The sequence below is a fragment of the Paramormyrops kingsleyae genome, chromosome 4, assembly GCF_048594095.1.
Source record: "Paramormyrops kingsleyae isolate MSU_618 chromosome 4, PKINGS_0.4, whole genome shotgun sequence".
NCBI classification, from domain to species: domain Eukaryota; kingdom Metazoa; phylum Chordata; class Actinopteri; order Osteoglossiformes; family Mormyridae; genus Paramormyrops; species Paramormyrops kingsleyae.
In genome coordinates, this window is record NC_132800.1 from 17813655 (window position 1) to 17840221 (window position 26567).

At 45.0% G+C, this 26567-nt stretch overlaps 1 protein-coding gene and 1 long non-coding RNA gene across 2 annotated transcripts in view; one reads left to right on the forward strand and one right to left on the reverse strand.

The window, feature by feature from the left end:
* LOC140588944 (uncharacterized) overlaps positions 1-26567 on the reverse strand; it is a 212645-nt gene that overhangs the window by 157804 nt on the left and 28274 nt on the right. The window lies entirely within an intron of this gene.
* On the forward strand, positions 14963-25511 carry LOC111847761 (NLR family CARD domain-containing protein 3-like). The gene is made up of 8 exons (XM_072711586.1): positions 14963-15023; positions 15207-15435; positions 15590-17318; positions 21316-21489; positions 21629-21802; positions 22568-22741; positions 22844-22890; positions 24645-25511. The coding sequence occupies exons 2-8, from the start codon at positions 15249-15251 to the stop codon at positions 25175-25177; spliced, it is 3018 nt and encodes a 1005-aa protein (XP_072567687.1). The 5' UTR covers positions 14963-15023; positions 15207-15248; the 3' UTR covers positions 25178-25511.

The following is a 26567-nucleotide window of genomic DNA, read 5'->3' on the forward strand; positions in this document are numbered from 1 at the left end:
GTAAAGGCGTTGCCAGGTTTGGAAAGCGAAGTGACTTGCCTGCTATTCACATGGTGTACAACATGATTTCCCCTCCTCCGTCTGTGGGTGCTTTGACATCGAAGTTCTGCAACATGGTTCCTGGTTCAGGTTCCCGGGCTGTCTCTACCAGGGACTTTTGCAGCTCGTGGTCACTTTCATGTGTCACTTTCACACCACACAAATGGGACCAGGGACCTTTATGCTAAATAAGCATGGGAGACACAAAGATGGTTGTTGGCTAAATTTCATAATTTCATACAAAGCTGGACCACTTCCCCAAAACAATGGAGAATGAACACCTTGTTATTTGTTAGCTATTGGTGGATTGATCGCAATCAAAACAGGACACAGTCTTTAATTTATATGGCCCGCGTTATTTTACTAAATCTGGCCAGCAGATTGATCTTTCGTTTTCCACAGAATAAATAATGGCACCAGAGATATTTGACAGAAGTATATTAATTATTGCTCCACTTTTCCAATGCAGAAATATGGAGACACAAGCAAAAAGGTTGATGCATTAAATGTAATTGAGCTACAAAAATAATTCCATCTGTTCAGTTTTTGCTCCAGTGCTTGTATCTTTTTTCCCAGCAGAATTAGCATTAGCTTGTGTCAATTTACATTACGAATTCATTCCATTCAGTTGTGCTATATTACTTTTACAAGTAAGAGGTTGGGGCAACTTATTCTTGGCCCCAGCTGAGGCCAACATAAACCAACTTTTAAAAACCATAGTGCTGCTACTGCTTGGTCATAGATGTAACTATAATGAAGAATAATAACTAACCAATCACTAACAATCTGCAGTGTGACCTTTCTAGACTAGCCAGTGCAAAACAGTAGTGTGGCCATGCAGGTTACATTAGCCTAAGCTATGTGATCATATGTCCAAGATAGGATTTGCATTAAGTGTATTTCCAGTGTATATTTAACAGCAGTGTAACGGTACACAGAACTCATGGTTCGGTACAAACCTCAGTTTTGGGTTCACAGTTTGGTGCAATTTCGGTGCAGCAAGTTCATTTTCACAGAAGCCCCAGCAGGAGTCATCTGGTCTGGATCGGGACAAAAATGGAGGGAGCTGCTTCTGAAATGACCCCCCCTGTGGAGTGTAAAACAAAGCAAACTGAGAGGTAAGACAGAAGCTGTATCTGACTGAACTGCTTTTCAAACCAACATTAAAAAATCTTCCCAGCATTTTTGAAAGAGACAGTAATCAGTTCTAACTTAATAAATTTCCTTAATGTAGTTTCCGTTAAAAATCTTCATTTACTGTAATCGTATTCCCTGGACGCTGTACTCTGCTGCCACCTAGACCTGATGCTTCAATTTTTTAAGACATCTTGGGGCTGCAAGATTATTTTCTGAATATTCTACAATAAAGTTCATATTTCTACAAACCGGTTTCCAATTGGAGTCTAGTAGTAGCTCAGCAAAACTTATGCGGAAATTTACTGTGGAGAATACCGTTTAAGATTAAATTCCACTTACGGAATACATTGTTGTTGTTCCAACAGCGTCTAGGTTTGAATTTCCCAGCTGAAATGACAGAATTTTCCAAAAATACATTTTCTCAAATATGTGGTATTTAGTATTTTTTAAAGTCTAATCAATTATAAATAGCAGTGATTATAGGAGTAATACACGAATAAGACAGGAACACTGTCAGGGTCGTGTTGTGAAGAACATTGTGATTTATGGTAAATGATTGTTACAGCCCACTAGCTGCATGTCTCTTTGGGTCTATAGTCAGGCCATAATATAAAAGCAGAAAGGGTTCCTAGCTATGACTGGCTCAGTGTGGAACATGTTAATGCGTGTAGATTAATAAACAGACCTCAGCATCTTCTTTCTCCTCCTTTTTCTTCCACAGTCAGCCAGTTCTTTTATACTAGAGGGAACCAACAGTTCATCCATCCTATCAAAATGGTCACAAATAATGAAGCAGAACATAAACAAACAAATATATAAACAAATAAACCAATAATCAGGAATAAAAAGCAACAGCAGCCAAGTCTAGCAACTGAGACTGTAACAGTGATACTAAATCTTTCATACTGGAATCTTATTTTTAGGTGAGACTATTTCATATTAAAGTTAACTGTAAGCAGGCCTGTTTGCATCATGAGTTATATTACATAAAAGTACATGAAGGTAGAACAGATGGTTAAACAACTGAAAATTTAACATGATGCTGCCCATATTATATGAATTATATTGAAATAATGAGTTTTTTTCCTCTCACTGTCCACAGTGTCCTGATGGAGAGAGCAGGCTCACCTGTACCCAGCTGTGTTTCCATGAAGAGTGACAGGTCAATGGACCCACCAAGCCAATTCAGAAGGTAAATGTACATTTATTAAAAATGCCTCTGCATCTTCTCTAGTCTCCTTTTTCTGCTACAACAAGACAGTTCTTTCATAACAGAGGCAAGCAACAGATCATGTCTCCAATCAAAAATGTTCACTAATAGTGAAGACGTAGAGTGCAAACAAACAAATTAATATTTAAACAAATTAATCAATAAACAAGAAAAAGCAAGAACAGCCAAGTCTAGTGAAGGATGTTGTAACAATAATACTAAACCTTAATCTTGGAATCATAAGATTGAGTGAGTTTATTTATTTCACATTAAAACTAACTGTAAACAAGCCTTTTTACATAATGAGTTTTGACATAAAAAAGAACATGAAGGTAGAACAGATGTCTATATAGTTAGGCTATAATATAAAAGCAGAAAGGGTTCCTAGCTAGGGCTGGCTCAGTGTGGAACACATTAATACGTGTAGATTAATAAAAATACCTCAGAATCATCTATTTTTCTATTTCTTCCACAATCAATCAGTTCTTTTTTACTAGAAATAACCAACAGATCATCCATCCTATCAGATATAGTCACAAATAGTGAAGAAGTAGAGTGCAAACAAACAAATTAATATATAAACAAATACACCAATAAACAGGAAAAAGGCAACAACAGGCAAGTTTGTCAATGGAGGTTGCAACACTGGTGCTAAACGTTTCTAATTGGAATCTTAATTTTAGATCAGACAGTTTATTTCACATTAAAGCTAACTGTAAACGAGCATGTTTGCATGAAGAGCTTCATGGCATATCAAAGTACAGGAAGGCAGAGCAGGAGGCTAAACAACTGAAGATTTAATGTGACCCTGTCCACAGTATATGGATTATATTTATATAATGAGGATCTTTCCTCTCACTGTCCACAGTGTCCTGATGGAGAGAGCAGGCTCACCTGTACCCAGCTGTGTTTCCATGAAGAGTGACAGGTCAATGGGGGATCCAATCAACTTCAGTGAGGGACCTTTTCCTACAGATCAAAGGTAAATATACATGTGCGATTGCGTATTTCATGTATTTCAAAGTAGACATAAATCGCAAGGGCTCTGACTGGTTATCCAAGAAAAGTGTAAATTGTACCTTGTTTCCAGTTGAGTGATGACAGATGGATTGAAGGCCAAGCAGGGCAGGCAGGTGAATGAGCGGACAAGCAACAGATACAAACTCATGTAATCCAGAAAGAAATCACAATAAACTTAAATAAAGAACTTTATGCCTATTATGTCTTCCAAACGCCTTTATTCTCTGCTCCTGGGGTGAAAGGTGAGTGGTGGCCATTTTAACTTCAAGGCCCCCCTACACCCTAGCAAACAGAGAGTCCTAAACAAAATAAAAGCAGCAACTAAAGAATATAGGTGCTTCTATCTCACATTTAATTTACTTTTATTTTAACTCAAAAATGGCTCCTACACATGTAAACAAACACAAGAGACCCCCCTGCAGATACCCTTCTGTCACACATCACTCCTGTCACTCTTCCAAACCCACTCCACCCTGCCTGTACCCTCTTCCTCAATTTCCTGCTGCGCAGGAATAAGATTCTGGAATAGTATAAAGATATTTTATATTGCAAGATTTTATGGTAACACCTCACTTGAGGGGATACTCACCTCAGTTGCTACTGAAGTACAAATCATGAACAAATCATCAACAAATATAGTCCCTACTTAAGAGATGTGTCATGATTCATTAATGATGGACAAACATGACGCCAGTATTTCACTTCTGTTATTCATTATGTGTTCCTTCAGTAGTTCCTTGAGTAGTTCACTAAGATTTACAGAATTAACATAGATAGTTACAGATACAGTAACTGCTTAAATGATGCGTCACAATTCAGTAACGATGAACAAACATGAGATCAGTATTTCACATGTGTTATTCATTATTTGTTCCTACAGTACTTTCTTTAGTGGTTTCTTCAGTATTTCATAAAGGTTTACAGAATTAGCAAATTTAGTGACAAATATGATACTTTCTTGAGAGAAAAGATATATGACAATTCATTATGGATGAACAAACATATCAGTTTTTAGTTTGTGGTTAATTAATACATAAGTAATAGCATAATACTACATTATTTGTGTCCCCTAAAGTAAAGTGTTAGTTAATGAATAGAACCAATAATAAAATAAGCATGTATAACACACGTACATGCAGTGGCTGTGTCAGTGATTTAATATTGCAGGTGTTATACGGGAGCATGATTGTGTATTGCGGGTGTCATACGCTGTTACTCAAACCAGTCCGGGGGGGGACCTCTAAACCGCAGCCAAATATTATAAATCAATAAGTTAAACATACACATATACCCTTCGTGTTCACAGAGGCTCCAGTAGGAGTGATCTGGTCTGGATCGGTGCAAAAATGCAGGGAGCTGCTTCTGAAATGAGCCCCCCTGTGGAGTGTAAAACAAAGGGAATTGTAAGGTAAGACAGAACCTGTGTGTTTGTACTGCTTTATAAACAGAAATTAAAACATCTTTCCAGCATTTTCAAAGACAGAGTAATCGGTTTTAACTTGATATGTTTCCTTGAGACTTTGTAGACTATTGGGAACTCAGCAAAATATATTGTGTGGTTCCCAATGTAAAGCTAAATTTATGGACCCCCGAAAATACGTATTCTCAAAAACGTGGCATTGATTGTTTTTAATTCAAATCAGTATCAGTTATGCAAAATGACAGTGATCACAGGAGTAAAAGGAACAGGAATAAGACAGGAATACTGTCAGGGTCGTGTTTTGAAGAATATTGTGATTTATGGTAAAATGATTGTTACAGTCTTTCTCCTCCTTTTTCTTTCAGTCAGCCAGTTCTTTTATACTAGAGGGAACACACACATTATCCATCCTTTGAAAAATGGTTACAAATAGTGATAGAGTGCAAACAAACACATTTCTAAATAAAGAAATACATTAATAAACAGGAAAAAGGCAACAAAAGGCGAGTCTAGCAATGGAGGTTCCCACACTGATGTTAAACGTTTCTTATTGGAATCTTAATTTAAATGAGACAGTTTATTTCACATTAAAGCTAACTGTTAACAAGCATGTTTGCATCAAGAGCTTCATAGCATATGAAAGTACAGGGGGTATTCCATGAAGCAGGATTAAGGGAAAGTCTGATTTATTTCCATTCCATCAATGCGTCTTAGATGAATCTCTGCTTAGTTACCATGGTAACTTAGACGGGTGAACAAGTCTGCTCCGGCAGGTTAACTGTCTCGTTGTCTCAAAGAACGTGTAGGAACAGATTCCCAAAAGATTGTTCCATCGGATGAAATTCTGCGATCTCACTACTAATGTCATGTAATAAACGTAATAAAGCCTATAAAAATCACGTCTCAGCATTCCAATTAATTCCAAAATAATTAAAATAAAAGCATACCCATATTAAAAAGGTCAAACATGAAATGTAATGACTAAAATTCTGCGCATCCCCAAGTTCTTTAAAAAGGGGGGGTCTGTTGTGGTCCCCGCTTTCTCCCCTGTGGAGAACCAGGAGGAGCCCACTACCGAGGCACAACCCCCAGTTCCTGCTCCAGTCCCCATTCCCGAGTGGGTCCCTGATCATTGGACCATTGCTCCTCCCCCCTCAGTGGAGATGGAGGAGGAGCTCAAGTGGGACCTCTTAGGGATTTCCCTGACTCTTGCCCCGATGAACCCCTTCGGTGGATCACACCAACCGCCACCCCGTCACAGCAGATCTGCCTCCTCCGGTGTCCCCTTTGCCTTCCTCCTAGCCTCCTCCGGTGTCCCCTTCACTGTCCTCCTCACCCCCTTTGGTGTCCCCTCCAGCTCCTGCCTTGCGGTTGCCAAGGGTCCCTCTGGTTCCGGCCTCGTGGTCGCCAAGGGTCCCTCCAATTCCAGCCTCGCGGTCGCTGAGGGTTCCTCCGGCTCCAGCCTTGTGGTTGCCTGTGGCCCCTGTGGCTCCCGCATTCAGCCCGCTGGGGTTTCCTCTGGCTCCCTGGTTCCCCCTACCCTTTGCCTCCTTGCCCCCTGGTTTCATGCCCCCTGTGTTTGCTCCTCGTCCCTGTCATGCCCTGCTCGTCATGCCCTGCTCGTCCAATCCTTCCGTGTGCCATGCCCCCTCATCTACCCCATGTGGAATCCCCGTGTTATCAACTGTTCCTAGTTGTGTCTAATTAGTCTTGTGTATTTAAGTCCACATTAGAGTATGTTTCCCCAGTCCGGTCAGTAATCTTGTAACGTCAGTCTTTCATGTCCCTTCATGTTCTTGGATATATTCTCCCCGAAGAAGTCCTGTGTTGCCCCGAATCCCTGGACTCCTGCTTCTCTTTCCCCGCTCCGTGCCTATTGTGCGTGACACTAGGTACTTGTAACATTTACATGACTTAGCAATTTAGTTAAAGCTGAAATGTGTTAGTGGAATGATTGAGGCTAAGTTTAGAGATGGTGCTAATTTGAGTCTGACTTTTTTAGGAAAGTCTGGCTTTTTAGCTACTTTCATGTAATACCTCCAGGAATGCAGAGCAGAAGGCTAAACATGTGAAGATTTAATGTGATTTATTTACCTCTTATGAATTATATTTATATAATGAGGATCTTTCCTGTCACTGTCCACAGTGTCCTGTTGGAGAGAGCAAGCTCACGTGTACCCAGCTTTGCTTCCAAGAAGAATCTGAGGTCAATGAAGGAACCAATCAATTGGTAAATGTGCATTTAAACCAACACTGTTTCTAATACTAAGATTCTAAGTCAAAAGACGTACAGGCACACACAAGGTATGAGGAAAAAGCTTTATAATGAATGCATCATTTTTTAACTTTTTCAAATCTCATTGTCTTAGAGTATCTAAACAGAAGTTCTGACTGTATTCTAGTAGATTGTCCTCTTCTGGGATGGACGTTTCTGCTTTGATAATAAATAAATGCATTCTCATGGACTCATTAGATTTGCTCCGGTTGAGGCTTCAGTTTCAACATGGTTAATAGCCCGAGCTTTTTCTTCCTCTTCTTCTTCTCCTTCTCCTTCTGCAACCGGCTGCTCCCATTAGGCATCTCAACAGTGGATCCTCTGTCTTCATCTCATTCTGTCCTCTGCATCTTCTTCTGTCTCTCCACCCACCCACATGTCCTCCCTCCCCACATCCATATACTTTCTCTATGATCTTCCTCTTCTCCCCTTGCCTGGTGTCTCGGCACTTTTCTCCCAGTATTCCCACCTCCCTCCTCTGCACATGCCCAAACCATCATAATCTCACCTCTCTCACTTTGTCCCCAAACCATCCTGTCTGTGCTGTCCCTCTAATATACTCATTACTAATCCTGTACATCCTCGTCACTCCCAATGAAAATTGCAGCATCCTGCTACCTCTAGCTCCACCTCTTGTCATTTTGTCAGCACCACCACCTCCAAACCATATAACATAGCTGGTCTTACTACAGTTCTGTAAACTTTCCTTTTCACTCCTGCAGATCCCCTTCTGTCACACATCACTACTGCCACTCTTCTCCACCTACTCACCCCTGTCTGTACTCACGTCTTCACTTCTGTACTGCACTCTCCATTACTTTGGACAGTTGACCCCAAATATGTAATCTTCCACCTTAACTGCTCCTACTCCTGACCATCACACCATTCCTCCACCTTCCCTCTCATTTACACACATGTGCTCCATCTTGCTCTTACTGACTTTCATTCCCCTTCCCTCCAGTGCATCCCTCCACCTCTCCAGGCTTGTCTCAGTCTGCTCCTTCCTCTCACTAAAGATCACAATGTCATCTATGAACATCATAGTCCATGGGGACTCCTGTCTGATCAAATTCCTCAGCCTGTCCATCACCACTGCATACAGTACAAGACAGAGCTTAGAGCCAATCCTTGGTGTAATCCCACCTCCACTTTGAACCAGTCCATCATTCCTACCACACACCTCTCTGCTGTCACACTGTTCTCATACAAATACTGCACCTCCCTCACGTTAACGGTGCCTGTAAATAATTAATTGCTTTCTTTACCAAAGGTAATATTTGGTAATGAAACCAAAAACATGAGACACAAAACCTAAATTGAAATGAACTGAAATAAAATAAAAAAAGACTAGAAAGGAATATTTGTGGTTTATATATAAAATCCTGCCTAGAGTCTATCAGCCTATATTGTTTTACTAGATGTCCATCCTCTAAATAATTGATGGTCAGCATAGCTGACATTAAGTGTGTCAAACTGATAAAATCACTTGTCCTCCCTACAATATTAAACCATGTTTCACACAAAGGATGTTTCTCAACCCTCTGTGTTGGGAGCTGGGTGGGAGCAAAATATGTGGCCTGTCTGGGGTCCCCAGGACTGTGCTGAGAAACACTGGTTTACATGAAACATGGGCATACAGTGAGCTGGATGCAAACACTCACTGGCAACTAGGACAGACTTTTTGCTGCTGTTCACTCCCGCGAATGGTGGAGTTTGACGGCCGACATTGTGGATGTTTTGCCTCTGTGCTGGTAGCATTTGGAAGAGGGGAGAGTGACATTCGAGTGATTCAACTGATATCAGTGAAAACAAACATGCTAATCGAGAAGATGATTAAACAGTTTACATTTTATTTATATAGCGCATTATCACAACATTACAGTTTCCCGCCTGTCTCTCCCTCTTTCTCATGCTGCTATAACCAGATCTGCCGGAGCCTAGACGAATATTGCACTCGATCATTTTGCTTGCACTGCCTCTGGTTTCCTCAACTCTGGCTAATACACAATTATTCTTACTTCCTCCCTCACCCCTTCTGGGGTGTGCTCCCTGGAGCACAATGTCGTTGAAGAATTTATGCCTCTGCTGCCTGCAAGACAACTACCTCCACCTCCGGCAACTACCCTCCAACCTGCCTGCCCTTGGCTCAACACGATGCCTCGCCATCCTTCCCTGCGGCTGTGTCTCTATTAATCCTGCCATCGTGCATCAAGCACCATGTACCTGCACCGGTCGGCCGCTGCATTGAGACATATATTTCAACCCCTGTATTAGCTTAGTCATTTCATCTTGTCTGTATTAGCTTAGTCATTTCATCTTGTTTGTTTGACTCATCTGCCAGCCCCTGGAGGATGGGCTCCCCCTTTGGGTCTGGTTCCTCCCAAGGTTTCTTCCTCTTAGGGAGTTTTTCCTTGCCACCGTTGCCTTTGGCTTACTCAATGGGGGGTCCTTATGAGGCAGAAATGTAAAGCGCATTGAGACAATGTAATGTTGTGATAATGCGCTATATACTGTAAATAAAATTGAATTGAATTGAATTGAAAAAGTGACAAAATTCCTTTGACTGGAGCGTTCCAGCAGTCTGATGAAACAATGAGAGCTGAGGTGCTTATTGTTGTTGCGATCGCTGTCGGACAAGCAGGCAGGACGCGGGGAAATGATCAAGCAGGCAAGCGAAGATCCACGAAGACGGGTTTATTCAGGACAACACGGTTACCAACATTAATGACGGATCTGGGGAAGACTGACTCAGACGCGGACTAAATACAGAAGACAAGCCGAAATAACAAGGAACAGCTGGGCACGATCGGGGAAGCACACGTGGATAATGAGGGGGCGTGGCACACATCGGGATCGAACGGAGCGGATCGTGACAGAACCCCCCCCAAAGGCGCGCACACCGGGCGCGCCCGAGAGGAGGCGACAGACGAGACTGGGGAACAGGACCTGGAAGACAAAAACCAAGACATCAACCAAAAACAGGGAACAGAACAGAGACACAGAACAGGAACAGGGACGACAACCAAGACAAAAGCCGACAGAGGACGGGAAACGCGGAGAGAGACCAGAAAAGGAGACACCGAGGGACCACCAACGGGAGGAACAAAAGGGCCGGGAGTGAACACGGAAGGCACAGAGGGACGAGCAGCAAAACCCGGAGGGACAAAGGGACCAGGAGGGGACAGAGGAGACACAGAAGGACGAGGAACCGAGACAGGAGGAACAAAGGGACGAGGAGACGGAACAAAGGGAGGAGGAAGAACAGGGCGAGCTCGAGGGAACCCAGGCGGGCGAGGGAAGGCAGCCGCAGGGGCCACAGGCGGAAGGGAGGCCGGAGCAGGAGGGGACCACACAGGGGACAAGGAGACAGACGTAGGGACCGACAAAGGAAACAAGGAGGGAGCAGGAGGGAACACCGGCGCAGGCAGGCAGGAGGAGGAAGCCGCAGCAGGCGGAGGCGCAGCCGGAGCCAGGGAAGGCGCCGTCCGACGCCCAGCCGAAGCAGGGGGGGGGGGGGGGGGCCCGGAGGTGGCAGCCGAGCCGGAGCCGCAGGACCCGCAGGCAGCCACCGAGCCACGGCCAGGGGGCGCACGGGCGAGCCAGGGGTTAGGGCAGGTGGGACCAGGACCCGAACGCCTGTGTCCCCGTCCCTTATGGGAAACGGACAGGCGGGGTCCTGGGGTGTGTCGGCCTCGCTGAGGCAAGGGTAAGGGAGTCAAGAGGGAGGTCGGTGCTGGGCGGACAGAAGTCAAGGCCTCTAAAGAGGCAACAGGCAGGGCAGCCGGAGCCGCGGGCGTGGCCGCAGGCGGGGCAGCCAGAGCCGCGGGCAGGACAGCCAGAGCAGCGGCCTCAGGCGGGGCCGTGGGCAGAGCGGCGGCCTCAGGCGGGGCCGCGGGCAGGACAGGAACGGCGGCCTCAGGCGGAGCCGCAGGCAGAGCAGCGGCCTCAAGTGGGGCCGCGGGCCTGGCCGTAGCAGCGGGCGGAGCCGCGGGCGCGGCCGGCTGGACAGGCGAGCAGGGCTGGGCCGGCTGGACAGGCGAGACGGGCAGGACAGGCGAGCGGTCAGCAAGGGGCGCTGCGGGCGAGCAGGGCTGGCCGGACGAGACGGGCAGGTCAGGCGAGACGGGCTTGGGCGTGTGGCCAGCAGGAGGTGCCGCAGGCAGAGCAGGCACCTCGGCGGGCGTGGGTGCAGGCGGAGGCAGCGCCGGGACCTCAGATGCAGCCGCAGGCACCACCAGCACGTGGCCAACAGGGGACGCCGCAGCAGGGACCACCATAACGCGGCCAGCAGGGGGCCTTGCAGCGGGCACCCTCAGGTCCCGGCCAGCAGGGGGTGCCGCGGCGGGCGCCGCCATCATGTGACCAGCAGGGGGCGCCTCGGCGGGTGCCGCCGTCACGTTAGCAGCAGGGACTGCATGCAGGTCAGGCAGGACAGGCAGTGCCGCGGGCAGAACGCCGGTCTTAGGCGGGGCCGCGGGCAAGACAGGAACTGCGGCCTCAGGCGGGGCCGCGAGCAGGACAGGAACTGCGGCCTCAGGCGGGGCCGCGGGCAGGACAGGAACTGTGGCCTCAGGCCGGGCCACGGGCAGGACTGGAGAGGCGGCCCTAGGCAGGGTCACGGTCACTTGGCCAGCAGGGGGTGCCTCAGCAGGCCCCTCGGGCGTCTCAGTCACATGGCCAGCAGGGGGCGCCTCGCAACGAGCGGTGGCAGCTGCAGCAGGCGGTGCAGCTGGAGCTGCAGGCAGGACGGGAACAGGCGGGTCAGGAACAGGCGGGTCTGGAGCAGGCGGGTCTGCAGCAGGCGGGTCCGGAGCAGGCGGGGCCGATGAGCAGGGCTGGACGGGCAGAGCGGTGGCCCCAAACAGGGCCGCAGGCAGGACAGGAGAGGCGGCCTCGGGCAGGGCCGTGGGCAGGACAGGAGAGGCGGCCTCGGGCAGGGCCGCGGGCAGGACAGGAGAGGCGGCCTCGGGCAGGGCCGCGGGCAGGACGGGAACGGCGGCCTCAGGCAGGGCCGCGGGCAGAGCGGGCGTGTGGCCAGCAGAGGGCGCCTCGGCGGGCGCCGCCGTCACGTGGCCAGCAGGGTGCGCCGCAGTAGGCACTTCGGGCAGAGCGGCGATGGCAGCTGCAGCAACCGCAGGCCGGATGAGTGGGTCAGGCTGGACAGGCGGGTCAGGCTGGACAGGCGGTGCCGCTGGCAAAGCGGCGGCAGTAGCAGCTGGTGCTGCAGGCGGTGCCGCGGGCAGAGCGGCGGCAGCAGCAGCAGGCGGTGCCGCGGGCAGAGCGGCGGCAGCAGCAGCAGGCGGCGCCACGGGCAGAGCGGCGGCAGTAGCAGCTGGTGCTGCAGGCGGTGCCGCGGGCAGAGAGGCGGCAGCAGCAGCAGGCGGCGCCGCGGGCAGAGCGGCGGCAGTAGCGGCTGGTGCTGCAGGCGGCGCCGCGGGCAGAGCGGCGGCAGTAGCGGCTGGTGCTGCAGGCAGAGCGGCGGAAGCTGCAGCAGGCGGTGCCGCGGGCAGAGCGGCGGCAGCAGCAGCAGGCGGTGCCGCGGGCAGAGCGGCGGCAGCTGCAGCAGGTGGTGCCGCGGGCAGAATGGCGGCAGTAGCAGCTGGTGCTGCTGGCAAGTCCGGAGCAGGCAGGTCCGAGATAGGCGCCAGGATCGGCGCCGGGCGTGCGGGCGCTGCCCCTTTAAGAGCCTTGGGGATCCGGGGAATCACGTCCCAGACGGCCCTGGCCCCTTTAAGGGCTAGCCGCGTACCCTGGAAGGGGGAAGCTGCCCGCGAAGGTACCCTCGCGATGGCGGTGCTGTCCTCCGGGGTGATGGAAAGAGAAGCCGGAGAGAGAGAGCATGCCCTCAGAAAGATCGCCGGTTTGGCTTCCGGTGCCCTCTCCTTACGCCTCTTCTTCTTTCTCCGGCCTTGGCAGGGTTGAGGTAGGGCTGTCGCGGAGAGGGTGAGCGGCTGGAGCCGCCTCTCCGTTATCCTCTCCTACACCTGCCTGAGATTTTCGCGTACGTCTGTGAAGACGTGCGCTTCCGTGAGCGGGGTGATCTCCTCCAGGAAGGTCCCGCTCTGGCTGGCTCTCTGGTTTGGACAGCCAGTAAATGACCTCGTTGAGCAGATCGAGGCGTTGGTCCTCCATCCGTGGAGGCACGTTGCGGAGATCCGTCATTCTGTTGCGATCGCTGTCGGACAAGCAGGCAGGACGCGGGGAAATGATCAAGCAGGCAAGCGAAGATCCACGAAGACGGGTTTATTCAGGACAACACGGTTACCAACATTAATGACGGATCTGGGGAAGACTGACTCAGACGCGGACTAAATACAGAAGACAAGCTAATGGCGTTAAAGAGGAGCTGGTCATGCCTACGTACTTTTTTGAATGTGACAGATATGGAGTAAATTTTATGCCATAAGAATTAATCAAAATTTTGAAAACCGGATGCAAATTGTTAAGTATCAGAATGAAAATATACATTGCAAATATCAAAAAAATAGAATTCAATATTTTTTTTCTTCTTTGCTTTTTTGTTTTACTTCTGGATTTTTAAGGGGTGGGCGGGTCTTAGAAGGGGGAGTAAATATTACACATCTATTGATGAACTGTAATATGGAGCGAGAACTTGAGAACTCCAATAACCATCTTAATAATCCATCAGATTAACATGGTGAAAATTTTTATTTTGAATCAAGTCTTCTCCAGACAAATACAAAAGTGTAACAAAAAGTATGTCCATAACTGTCATGAGCTGCTCGTATGACCCTCTCGTGTGCTAGAGGCTTCTTACTTGGTCCAGCTCCCCCATTCATTTTTATACCCTTTCTTAAGTTTAGTAGAAATAAATTGGAGGCTAACTAGGCGACTCGGTAGCTTGCAGCAGCTGGTGCGGTTGAACGCGTCATCCATCCTCTATTTTTTATGCCATACGATCTACCCACACTACCTTTGCGATCGACCAGTAGATCGCGATCGACCTATTGGGCACCCCTGGTGTAGACCATGTATACTTCGGAGTGGATCATGAAAACAATACTGGAACAGGCGAGAAAATAAAAACGCATGTATCGATATTTATGCGGTCACATCGATGCATCGGATCGTTTGCCATTGAATCGATATATCTATACAAATCGATGTATTGTTACGCCCCTAATGCCCATGACATCAGGAAAGAAAAAATCCATTCATGATGGATGGAGGTGTAACCTGGCCAGTCAGTAGATTCAGGTACTCAACTGACTTTACTTTATTGCTGCATGACATTGCTGAGCTGTAATAATGATCCAGTCATTGGCTTTTTAAGTATTTGCCGGTTTAAATTCAAATGGGAACCTTTTTTTTGGCCGGGCAGTGTATTTTTGCATTTTGCGATGCAGTTTGCAGAACAAAGAAAACAATGCAAGAAAAACAGAAACATTTTGAAAACAGTTACATCTATTTAAATACAAATGTAGGTTATAATTCCCCCCAGCAGCAGCAGTGGTAGTCAGTGTCAGTGCAGGACCTTTGTCTCTCCATAAAATGCCTATTTTAGCGGCGGCACAGAGGGCAGCGCTGTGGCTTCACACCCCCAGTGTTGGAGGCTGAGCCCCCTGTCTGTCTGCAGCTGCACGCTCTCCCTCTATCACATGGGTTTCCTCCTGCCGTCCAAAAACACGTGTTTAGGCTACTTTCTAAATTCCCCATGACATATGACAGCCTCTGTGTGTCTGTGTCCTGTGATGGACTAGAATCCCCCCCAGGGTGAACCTGTATCCTAGGCCTTCTGCTGTCTGAAATAGACCCCCCCACCCTGCCCCACCCCCAAACCGGGGATAAGTGGCTGGAGGATGGATGGATTAATGGATGGATATTTGTGTTTTATTCACAGGGACCGAGTGAAAAGATGTAATTCACACCCACATAAAGGAGACTTATCATCCATCTTCAAGGTGTGTTTATTACTGAAATATATTTTCTAAACTTTCACCTAAACTGACATACATCTTCTGCAGATATACAACAAGTCATTGAATCTATCAAAGGGATGATATTTACAACTAATTCACAAGTGAAATCATAAAATGATACGGTGCCTGGAGTGATAATAATTAAACTGTAACTGTTCATTTCAGGTACTGGAGGAAAAAGCTCAAACGTTTCTGAAGGATGAGCTGATGAAATTCAAAAGGTACCTGGATCAGAATGACCCAGAATGCCCTGAGCTTCAGCTGGAGGAGGACAATGACCTGGACAGTGATGGTCAGATGCAGAAGACCTGTGGTAGAGAGGGAGCTCTGAAGATCACACTGTACATCCTGAGGACCATGGAGCAAAATGATCTCGCTGACATGCTGGAGAAGAGTAAGAGCTGTACCTCATTAAGTGTGTGTTTGATTTGCCACAAAAACATAGTTTATGAAAAAATGTGTATTACATTTCAGTTTATCATTTATTTATCTTAATGTAATTTTGGTTATATGAGTAAAATAAATGTTTTTTTCTCATTTCATTTCAGGGCATCTTCTCTCACAGTGTCAGCACATAATCAAATGTAATCTGAAGAAGAAATTTGAGTGTGTATTTGAAGGGAAAGCTAAGGAAGGACAGCCAACACTTCTCAAAGAGATTTACACAGAACTCTACATAACTGAAGGGGGAGCTGGAGGAGTCAATGATGAACATGAAGTGAGACAGATTGAAACAGCATCCAAGAAAAGGCAAACAGAAGATACTACAGTCAAGTGTAATGATATATTTAAACCCTTACGTGGGCGTGTGACACCTATCAGAACTGTACTCACTAAAGGGGTCGCAGGTATCGGGAAAACAGTCTCTGTGCAGAAAGTTATTCTTGACTGGGCAGAAGGAGAAGCAAACCAGGACATTCACTTCATATTTGCTCTTCCTTTCCGGGACCTGAATTTGATTAAGGATGAATACAGTCTGATTGATCTGCTTCACCACTTTGTCCCAGAATTGAAATCGCTTGAATCCACTGAGCTGTGTAGATACAAAGTTTTGTTGATCTTTGATGGTCTAGATGAGTGTCGCCTTCCTCTAGATTTTCAGAACAATGAGAGCTGGTTTGATGTAACAAAGAAAACATCACTGGATGTGCTGTTGACTAACCTCATTAGGGGGAATCTGCTTCCATCCGCTCTCCTCTGGATAACTTCCCGGCCAGCAGCAGCCAATCAGATACCTCCTGAGTGTATCCACCAGGTGACAGAGATACGAGGGTTCAATGATGCCCAGAAGGAGGAATATTTCAGGAAGAGATTTATTGATCAGAGCCTGGCTAGCAGGATTATCACACATGTGAAATCATCAAGGAGCCTCTTCATCATGTGCCACATACCTGTGTTCTGCTGGATTTCAGCCACTGTTCTTGAGAATCTTTTTAGTGATTCTGATAGTGGAGAAATTCCAAGGACTCTGACTGAAATGTACACACACTTCCTGATCTTTCAAGTGAGTTTAAAAAGTGACAAGTATCTGGAAAAACATAAAATCAAGCTTAATAAATGCACCAAATCTGGGAAGAAATTTCTTTTAAAACTTGGTAAACTGGCTTTTCATAACCTTGAGAAAGGCAACCTCATATTTTATAAGCAAGATCTGACAGAGAATGGCATTGATGTCACAGAGGCTTCAGTTTACTCTGGAGTGTGCACAGAAGTCTTTAAAGAGGAGTATGGGTTGTACCAGGAGAAGGTGTACTGCTTTGTGCATCTGAGCATCCAGGAGTATCTTGCTGCTTTTTATGTGTTTCTGTCAAACTCATCAGCTGACCTGCTGAAGACTGCAGTGGATGAAGCATTAAGGAGCAAGAATGGACACTTGGACCTCTACCTCCGCTTCCTCCTTGGCCTCTCAACAAAGTCCAGTGAGATTCTGTTACAAAGGCTACTGGGCCAGAAAAGAACCAGGTGTCATAACAATAAGAAAACACCCCAGTACATCAAGGAGAAAATACAGGAGAATTTATCTGCAGAAAGGACCATCAACCTGTTCCACTGTCTGAATGAACTGGGTGACAATTCTCTAATAGAGGAAGTACAAAGATACCTGAGTTCAGGAAGTCTTTCAGCAGAAAACCTCTCACCTGCACAGTGGTCAGCTCTGGCCTTTGTGTTACTGATGTCAGATAAGGAGCTGGATGTGTTTGATCTGAAGAAATACATCAGATCTGATGAAGGTCTTCAGAGGCTGCTGCCTGTGATCAAGAAATCTAGGACAGCTCTGTAAGTGATCTAACATCCGTCTGTTGCTAAAGAAGTACAGATGTTATTCATGATACTACTTTTATATCTTATCAAAACAGTTAGGGTGTATTTATATGGACTCCCAGAAATTCTTTTTGATTCTGGATACTGCAGGATATGTTTACTTTTTAACATTCTTGGTGTGGAGTGTGGTTCAGTGGGTTTGGACTCTGTGCCTGTGGTCAGAAGGTCACTGGTTTAAATACCTGGCTGGCAGAGTGATGCTGGTTTTGGGCCCTTGAGCAAGGCCCTTACCCCCCAGCTTCAGGGGCGCTGGATGTTGGCCAACCCTGAGCTCTGACCTGTATGTGTGTGTCAGAGAGAGCGAGATCAGGGAGGCGACAGCACTACTTTACCAGGGGGATGAATAAAGTATCACTATTTCCTTATCTAACAGGACTGATGATTGTATGATTAGTATTTTGGAAATGTAACAGGTTTGCAGGTATAGCTAAACGGAAAATAAGGATTTTAGTCATGGTGTCAGTAATTCAAGAGACATATATATAAAAGATCTGTTCAAATCCCACATAAACACGCACACACACATATCCCAGGCAGGAACTGAACCCAAGACCCTAGAACCCCTGGGTTGGCTGTAGTGCTGATCACTGAGCCCCAGCGCTGCTCAGAGCTTTATAAAAATACTTATGCAGTCTCAGGGTAACTCACCCTGTAAGGTCATTAAACAGCAGGTTTATCTCTGCTAGGGAGTCTCAAGTAAAAACTATTTGTGTTTCTGACTAGGACAGGGAAACAACAAAATTACTGATATATTTAAATATCCCAGTTAATGAATGGATTTTAGAGTATGTTCACTCTCATGCCGTTATTAAACTGGCTCTGCAAGACAAAAGAGAACAGGATTTGGGAATGTATGACTTATGAAAATGTACAGCAAATAGTGAAAGTACACAGTAAACTCACAGGAGAAGCTCTATTGTACCAAAATCTATTCATCGGTGTACATTGATCCAGTCCTGACCCATTACACTTTTCATGGTATTTGTACGGTGGCCCCTAGAGACAAAACACACACAAAAGAAAAAGCAGAAACAAAATGAAAATGCGCAGCAAATTAAAAAAACACACAAAAGAAAAAGCAGAAACAAAATGAAAATGCGCAGCAAATTAAAAAAACACACGCAAAAGAAAAAGCAGAAACAAAATGAAAATGCGCAGCAAGTTAAAAAAACACACGCAAAAGAAAAAGCAGAAACAAAATGAAAATGCGCTGCAAATTAAAAAACACACACAAAAGAAAAAGCAGAAACAAAATGAAAATGCGCAGCAAATTAAAAAAACACACGCAAAAGAAAAAGCAGAAACAAAATGAAAATGCGCAGCAAGTTAAAAAAAACACACGCAAAAGAAAAAGCAGAAACAAAATGAAAATGCGCTGCAAATTAAAAAACACACACAATAGAAAAAGCAGAAACAAAATGAAAATGCGCAGCAAATTAAAAAAACACACGCAAAAGAAAAAGCAGAAACAAAATGAAAATGCGCAGCAAGTTAAAAAAACACACGCAAAAGAAAAAGCAGAAACAAAATGAAAATGCGCAGCAAGTAGACAATCCCAAACCGGAAGTGCTCCACCACGCTAGGGGGCGCGGTGAGCTCATGTGGCACAGTCGCTACACAGTAGTGATGGGAAGTTCGACTGAATTAACTGATTTGATTCTTTCGAGCTGTCCGTTGTAATGAATCGATTCTAAAATCGATTCTGTGATTCACTTTTTTTTCCGTCTTTTTTGCGCCTGACCGTATGAGTCAACGAATCATGGGATCGGATAATAAATCAAACGGTGTCTCAAGGTTACGTTATTTGACTGAAAGATGGGGCTGGTGTTAAACAAAAATGTTCAGCTTGACTATTCACAATAAAAAAAACAATATATAAAAAGCAGAAAGGGTGTCGATGCTGAATAAACACGCGTGTATATATAGTTCTTATTTTCTTGACTTTAGCCAAATTCATGTGCATGAGTATCAAGGACTACATCACAGTTAACAACTGCAATATTACCAATACAATCACACACACATACAATGAGCATGAGTAAACTTGCATACGTTGTTGTGTAAACGTCAAAGTTAATAAATATCTTTGGTTTTTGATGAAAGACATATGGTTTTATTATGCAGAAATGCAATAATTTACTGTTGTGAACGCCGCAATGGCTCTTGGGATCGGTTCGCAAACCATCCGTTTGAGTCGCCGACGGAGTGTCCGAGAGTCCGTTCGATGAACAAATCGAACTTACGGTTTTCGGACACTCGGTCGGTGACTAAAACGAATGGTTTGCGAACCGATCCCAAGAGCCCTCGCCGCCTCGCGGCATTTGCTGCGGAAATGCAGTTACGCTGTTGAAAGGAATAAAATTAACGCAGCTGTTCACAGGGCTGTCAACTTTGGTCAGCCGGTTGGCCAGAGATTTTCCATTTCAGACAAGTCCGCACACGCATTTACACCTTTGTGACAGTTTTATTCCCTTGTAAATGGTCTGTAGGGTTTGCAAACTACCCCAACGCTTTTGCTGCAGCTAATTTTAGGTTTATAATGTAATAATATAAATTTGCAGTAAGATTTCTTGCACGAGCGTGAGAATCCGAAAGCGTGAGTGTCACGCCAGATGCGTGAGAGTTGGCAGCCCTGTGTTCATTTATCACAACAGTAAATTATTGCATTTCTGCATAATAAAACCATATGTCTTTCATCAAAAACCAAAGATATTTATTAACTTTGACGTTTACACAACAACGTATGCAAGTTTACTCATGCTCATTGTATGTGTGTGTGATTGTATTGGTAATATTGCAGTTGTTAACTGTGATGTAGTCCTTGATACTCATGCACATGAATTTGGCTAAAGTCAAGAAAATAAGAACTATATATACACGCGTGTTTATTCAGCATCGACACCCTTTCTGCTTTTTATATATTGTTTTTTTTATTGTGAATAGTCAAGCTGAACATTTTTGTTTAACACCAGCCCCATCTTTCAGTCAAATAACGTAACCTTGAGACACCGTTTGATTTATTATCCGATCCCATGATTCGTTGACTCATACGGTCAGGCGCAAAAAAGACGGAAAAAAAAGTGAATCACAGAATCGATTTTAGAATCGATTCATTACAACGGACAGCTCGAAAGAATCAAATCAGTTAATTCAGTCGAACTTCCCATCACTACTGTGTAGCGACTGTGCCACATGAGCTCACCGCGCCCCCTAGCGTGGTGGAGCACTTCCGGTTTGGGATTGTCTACTTGCTGCGCATTTTCATTTTGTTTCTGCTTTTTCTTTTGCGTGTGTTTTTTTAACTTGCTGCGCATTTTCATTTTGTTTCTGCTTTTTCTTTTGCGTGTGTTTTTTTAACTTGCTGCGCATTTTCATTTTGTTTCTGCTTTTTCTTTTGTGTGTGTTTTTTAATTTGCAGCGCATTTTCATTTTGTTTCTGCTTTTTCTTTTGCGTGTGTTTTTTTAACTTGCTGCACATTTTCATTTTGTTTCTGCTTTTTCTTTTGCGTGTGTTTTTTTAATTTGCTGCGCATTTTCATTTTGTTTCTGCTTTTTCTTTTGCGTGTGTTTTTTTAACTTGCTGCGCATTTTCATTTTGTTTCTGCTTTTTCTTTTGCGTGTGTTTTTTTAATTTGCTGCGCATTTTCATTTTGTTTCTGCTTTTTCTTTTGTGTGTTTTTTTAATTTGCTGCGCATTTTCATTTTGTTTCTGCTTTTTCTTTTGTGTGTGTTTTGTCTCTAGGGGCCACCGTATATTTGTGCTTCGAATTGAAAGTATTCACTGTATTCTTCATGACAGGGAACATGAAGAACATCAGAGGATTGTCTAGTTCCTTTTGAAGCATATGCTGCCTCACCTATTGTATTTAAAAATAAAAATGTTTATTTTGGTATAGGATATACCTGTGTGTGGTGTATGTTTTTTTTTATCTTAGCATGTTTCCTTTTCCAGCCTGAACAGCTGTAATTTCACAGAGACATGCTGTGAAGTGTTGGCTTCAGCTCTCAGATCAAACTCCTCTCAGCTGACAGACCTGGACCTAAGTGACAATGACCTGCAGGATTCAGGGGTGAAGCTGCTCTCTGCTGGACTGGGGGATTCACATTGTAAACTGGAGACACTGAGGTCAATATTACTGGGTATTCCACACTGTAATCTGTAACTATTGAAATCTTAATTTGAGTCATCATATTTACTTAAAAGTAATACTCATAGTGGTGAGGTGTTTTTATTGATTTGAAAGATATTGTCTGTCTTTCTGCAGGCTGTCATTCTGTAGAGTCACAGAAGAAGGCTGTTCATCCCTGGCTTCAGCTCTGAGGTCAAACTCCTCACACCTGAGAGAGCTGGACCTGAGTGACAATGACCTGCAGGATTCAGGGGTGAAGCTGCTCTCTGCTGGACTGGGGGATTCACACTGTACACTGGAGATACTGAGGTCAATATTACTGGGTATTCCACACTGTAATCTGTAATTACTGAAATCTTAATTGTAGTCGTCACATTTACTTAAAAGTAATACTCATACTGGTGAGGTGATTTTATTTATTGGAAAGATATTGTCTGTCTCTCTGCAGGCTGTCAGGCTGTAGAGTCACAGAAGAAGGCTGTTCATCCCTGGCTTCAGCTCTCAGATCAAACTCCTCTCAGCTGACAGACCTGGACCTGAGTGACAATGACTTGCAGGATTCAGGGGTGAAGCTGCTCTCTGCTGGACTGGGGGATTCACATTGTAAACTGGAGACACTGAGGTCAATATTACTGGGTATTCCACACTGTAATCTGTAACTATTGAAATCTTAGTTTGAGTCATCATATTTACTTAAAAGTAATACTCATAGTGGTGAGGTGTTTTTATTGATTTGAAAGATATTGTCTGTCTTTCTGCAGGCTGTCATTCTGTAGAGTCACAGAAGAAGGCTGTTCATCCCTGGCTTCAGCTCTGAGGTCAAACTCCTCACACCTGAGAGAGCTGGACCTGAGTGACAATGACCTGCAGGATTCAGGGGTGAAGCTGCTCTCTGCTGGACTGGGGGATTCACACTGTACACTGGAGATACTGAGGTCAATATTACTGGGTATTACACACTGTAATCTGTAATTACTGAAATCTTAATTGTAGTCGTCACATTTACTTAAAAGTAATACTCATACTGGTGAGGTGATTTTATTTGTTGGAAAGATATTGTCTGTCTCTCTGCAGGCTGTCAGGCTGTAGAGTCACAGAAGAAGGCTGTTCATCCCTGGCTTCAACTCTGAGGTCAAACCCCTCACACCTGAGAGAGCTGGACCTGAGCTACAATCACCCAGGTGACTCTGGAGTGAAGCTGCTCTCTGCTATACTGGAGGATCCCAAATGTAAACTAGAGAAACTAAAGTGAGTATAGAATGTGTGTCTGCACCTGTAGTGTAGGTGGAGAAAATGCAAGAATTAAATAAATGGATATAGCAGTACTATGTCATTCTGCTTCTGCTATAGTGTGGACCACAGTGGGAAGTGCAGGACCAGACCAGGGTTCCAGAAATGTAAGTCAGTTTGTATGTTTTTATTCTTAATATCATTAATACTACTTTATGATACCATTCGCACAATTATTGTGTGTGTGTGTGTTTTTAAAATAGGGGCTGGTTTGGATTTAAAGATGACTACTTCCTTAAATAAAAAATGGTCTGGGAAAATCTGTAGAAATACATTCAATATTTTTTGAGATTTATTAGAATTTTCGTAAGAAAGCATCCGTAATCTCCCCAAACTGGCTGGGACACTGAACGATGGGAGTTTTGGCCCTTTTTAGTGAGCCGGATAATTTGCCTCAGCTCACCAAGAAGAGCCGGCTCTTCCGGCTCCTAAACGGCTCTTCGTTTTATCACTTCGGTCCAGCCAGATTCAGCGCTGTTTTGACCCATGACTGATATGTGTACTAAACCTTATAATTTCCTTAATACCATAATTTTCCATTATGTTTGATATAAAGACTAAATGTAAAAACATCAAACACTAATACACCTGTATTGAACATTTTATAAGTAGAAAAGTTGTTTTTGTGGTTGATCTAACAAAAAAAGTCAAATAACATAAATAACTAATAAAAAAATAAAAATACATAAATTACAACGTGCAAAACAGCAGCATCCAACGGTTTTAGTTGTATCTGTCCATTATAACAACCATCACCTTTCTAACAGTGTTACATTTTAACATTTCCTTTGGGGCAGAAAGGCTAATTGCCTCAGCTTAGATGGGCTGATCCGGCTTCTGGCAGTAGCAGCACGCTAGCCTGTCTTTTTTCTTCCATCTGAACTGTTGGATGCGCAGTTCTTAAGTGTCTGAGAAGGTTGCTTGTGGACCCTGCTCGAAATGACAGCTTCATCTTCAAACTGTGCATTCTGCCTTTGAGTTATGATAGCTATTAAAATGCATCCAAATGTCGCTTCGTTTCCGTTGTCACTCATCTTACCTACTATTCGCGCACCACACTCCCTCTCTTTCTCTCCTCCTCTCCTCTCCTCCTGCTCTGTACCTGTACACCGTCAGCACGCGCACCCCCGCCCCTCCCTACGTTTAACCTGATGGTATGAACCTTGTCTGACTCATCACGTGATTGGTCGCGCGGCTCGCACGCCATTAACACAGACTTCAGTCACAGTCAGAGCAGCGTGGAGCGCTGAGCCGCGGAGACGTTTTGCTTTATAAAAATGTCTCTCGCTCAGGAGCCGGATCTTTTGAACGGCTCGTTTGCGACCGACACATCACTAGTCGGCGCTGAACGCTGCTGGAGGGAGGTATGTGTCCGAAGTGGTTTGAAGCAAGTTCTTATTTTGCAGCAAAGCCAAATTAACTTATACCGGTACTCGTTGGGTACAATTTCATGTTTAACATGTTTGATGAATGCTGCTTATAATTTTATTTAACTGTAATTAAGCATATTAGTTTAACACGCGCATCTTCCCACCAGACGTCGCGCGGGCGTCCGACATTTCCTGAGGTATTTCACATACTTGAATTCCTGCTTCGATTTTATATTTTATGTATCGTACAGAATAATAGAGCGCAGGCTAAAGCGCAGTTCGGTCCCCAGTGAGTCTCTCAGCGCGGCGTGTCTCACAGCGCAGGGGGCAGCCGGAGCGCCGCAGACTCGGGCGGCTACATGAGTATATTGGGAATAAAATGTGTGTATTGGAGCGAGTTCTGTGTTAGCGAGTGTGTGAGGTGTGACAGTGATAATGATGGAGATGCTGGGCTTCGTGATGGGATTAATCGCTCTTCCTCTTGCCTACAGACTCCTGCCAGCTGATGCTGGACCCCAACACAGCAAACAGCCGCCTGTCTCTGTCAGGGGGGAACAGGAAGGTGACACGGGGGGCAGAACAGCCATATCCTGGTCATCCAGAGAGATTTGACATCTGGCCCCAAGTTCTGTGCAGAGAGAGTCTGACTGGTCGCTGTTACTGGGAGGCTGAGTGGAGTGGAGATGGAGCCCGGATAGGAGTGACTTATAAAGGAATCAGGAGGAAAGGAGGGAGTGCTGACTGTCGGCTTGGATTCAATGACAAGTCATGGATGCTGAGCTGCTCTCCTGACAGTTACTCTGTCTGGCACAATGATAAACAGACTGTCATACCCATAGAGTCCTCAGGCTCCCACAGAGTAGGAGTGTATCTGGACTGGGCGGCTGGTACTCTGTCCTTCTACAGCGTCTCCTCTGATGGACTGACCCTCCTGTACAGCTTCACCTCCTCATTCACTGAACCCCTCTGCCCAGGGTTTGGGGTTCCTATAAACTCCTCCGTGTCCCTGTGCATGCTGGGATAGCTCACTGTGTGCTGGAGGAATCATTTTTACCTTATCAGAGTGTCACATGTCTCTGCTTCTCCTTGGCAAAAAGGTAAAATCTCTGCTTTTTAACCAGTTTAACCCTTTTTTACTCTGTCTGAAGTGTGACATACATTAGATTAAAATTAATGATTGGGTTCGGCAAGCTGCACAAACGTAAAATAAGTGTATTTGTTTCTGATTAAAATGTAATGAAATGTAATCCTGATGATTGGGGGGCTTTTCCTCTCCCATGTATATGTACATTTTATACATTTCTGTCTATATATTGTATTTGCTACCTGTACACTGACAATAAAAGCTTCCTAATGTATCCCATTACTGTCCTGGTTCAGTGCTGCTCAAAGCATAACTGAGGTAACTGAGTAACAAATCATGTAATACAATTAAATAAATACACTGTAATGTAAATGAACATAACTAACACGATTAGATTAAATCAGCATATACAGGTCCTTCTCAAAAAATTAGCATATTGTGATGAAGTTCATTATTTTCTGTAATGGACTGATAAACATTAGACTTTCATATATGTTAGATTCATTACACACAACTGAAGTAGTTCAAGCCTTTTATTGTTTTAATATTGATGATTTTGGCATACAGCTCATGAAAACCCAAAATTCCTATAAAAAAAATTAGCATATTTCATCCGACCAATAAAAGGAAAGTATTTTTAATACGAAAAAGTCAACCTTCAAATAATTATGTTCAGTTATGCACTCAATACTTGGTCAGGAATCCTTTTGCAGAAATGACTGCTTCAATGCGGCGTGGCATGGAGGCAATCAGCCTGTGGCACTGCTGAGGTGTTATGGAGGCCCAGGATGCTTCGATAGCGGCCTTAAGCTCATCCAGAGTGTTGGGTCTTGCGTCTCTCAACTTTCTCTTCACAATATCCCACAGATTCTCTATGGGGTTCAGGTCAGGAGAGTTGGCAGGCCAATTGAGCACAGTAATACCATGGTCAGTAAACCATTTACCAGTGGTTTTGGCACTGTGAGCAGGTGCCAGGTCGTGCTGAAAAATGAAATCTTCATCTCCATAAAGCTTTTCAGCAGATGGAAGCATGAAGTGCTCCAAAATCTCCTGATAGCTAGCTGCATTCACCTTGCCCTTGATAAAACACAGTGGACCAACACCAGCAGCTGACATGGCACCCCAGACCATCACTGACTGTGGGTACTTGACACTGGACTTCAGGCATTTTGGCATTTCCCTCTCCCCAGTCTTCCTCCAGACTGGCACCTTGATTTCCGAATGACATGCAAAATTTGCTTTCATCCCAAAAAAGTACTTTGGACCACTGAGCAACAGTACAGTGCTGCTTCGCTGTAGCCCAGGTCAGGCGCTTCTGCCGCTGTTTCTG

Coding starts and splice junctions, on each gene's coding strand:
- LOC111847761 (XM_072711586.1), top strand. CDS start 15,249: ATGAAATTCAAAAGGTACCTGGATCAGAATGACCCAGAATGCCCTGAG. Junction 15,436..15,589: donor CGCTGACATGCTGGAGAAGA/GTAAGAGCTGTA, acceptor ATTTCATTTCAG/GGCATCTTCTCTCACAGTGT. Junction 21,490..21,628: donor TGTAAACTGGAGACACTGAG/GTCAATATTACT, acceptor GTCTTTCTGCAG/GCTGTCATTCTGTAGAGTCA.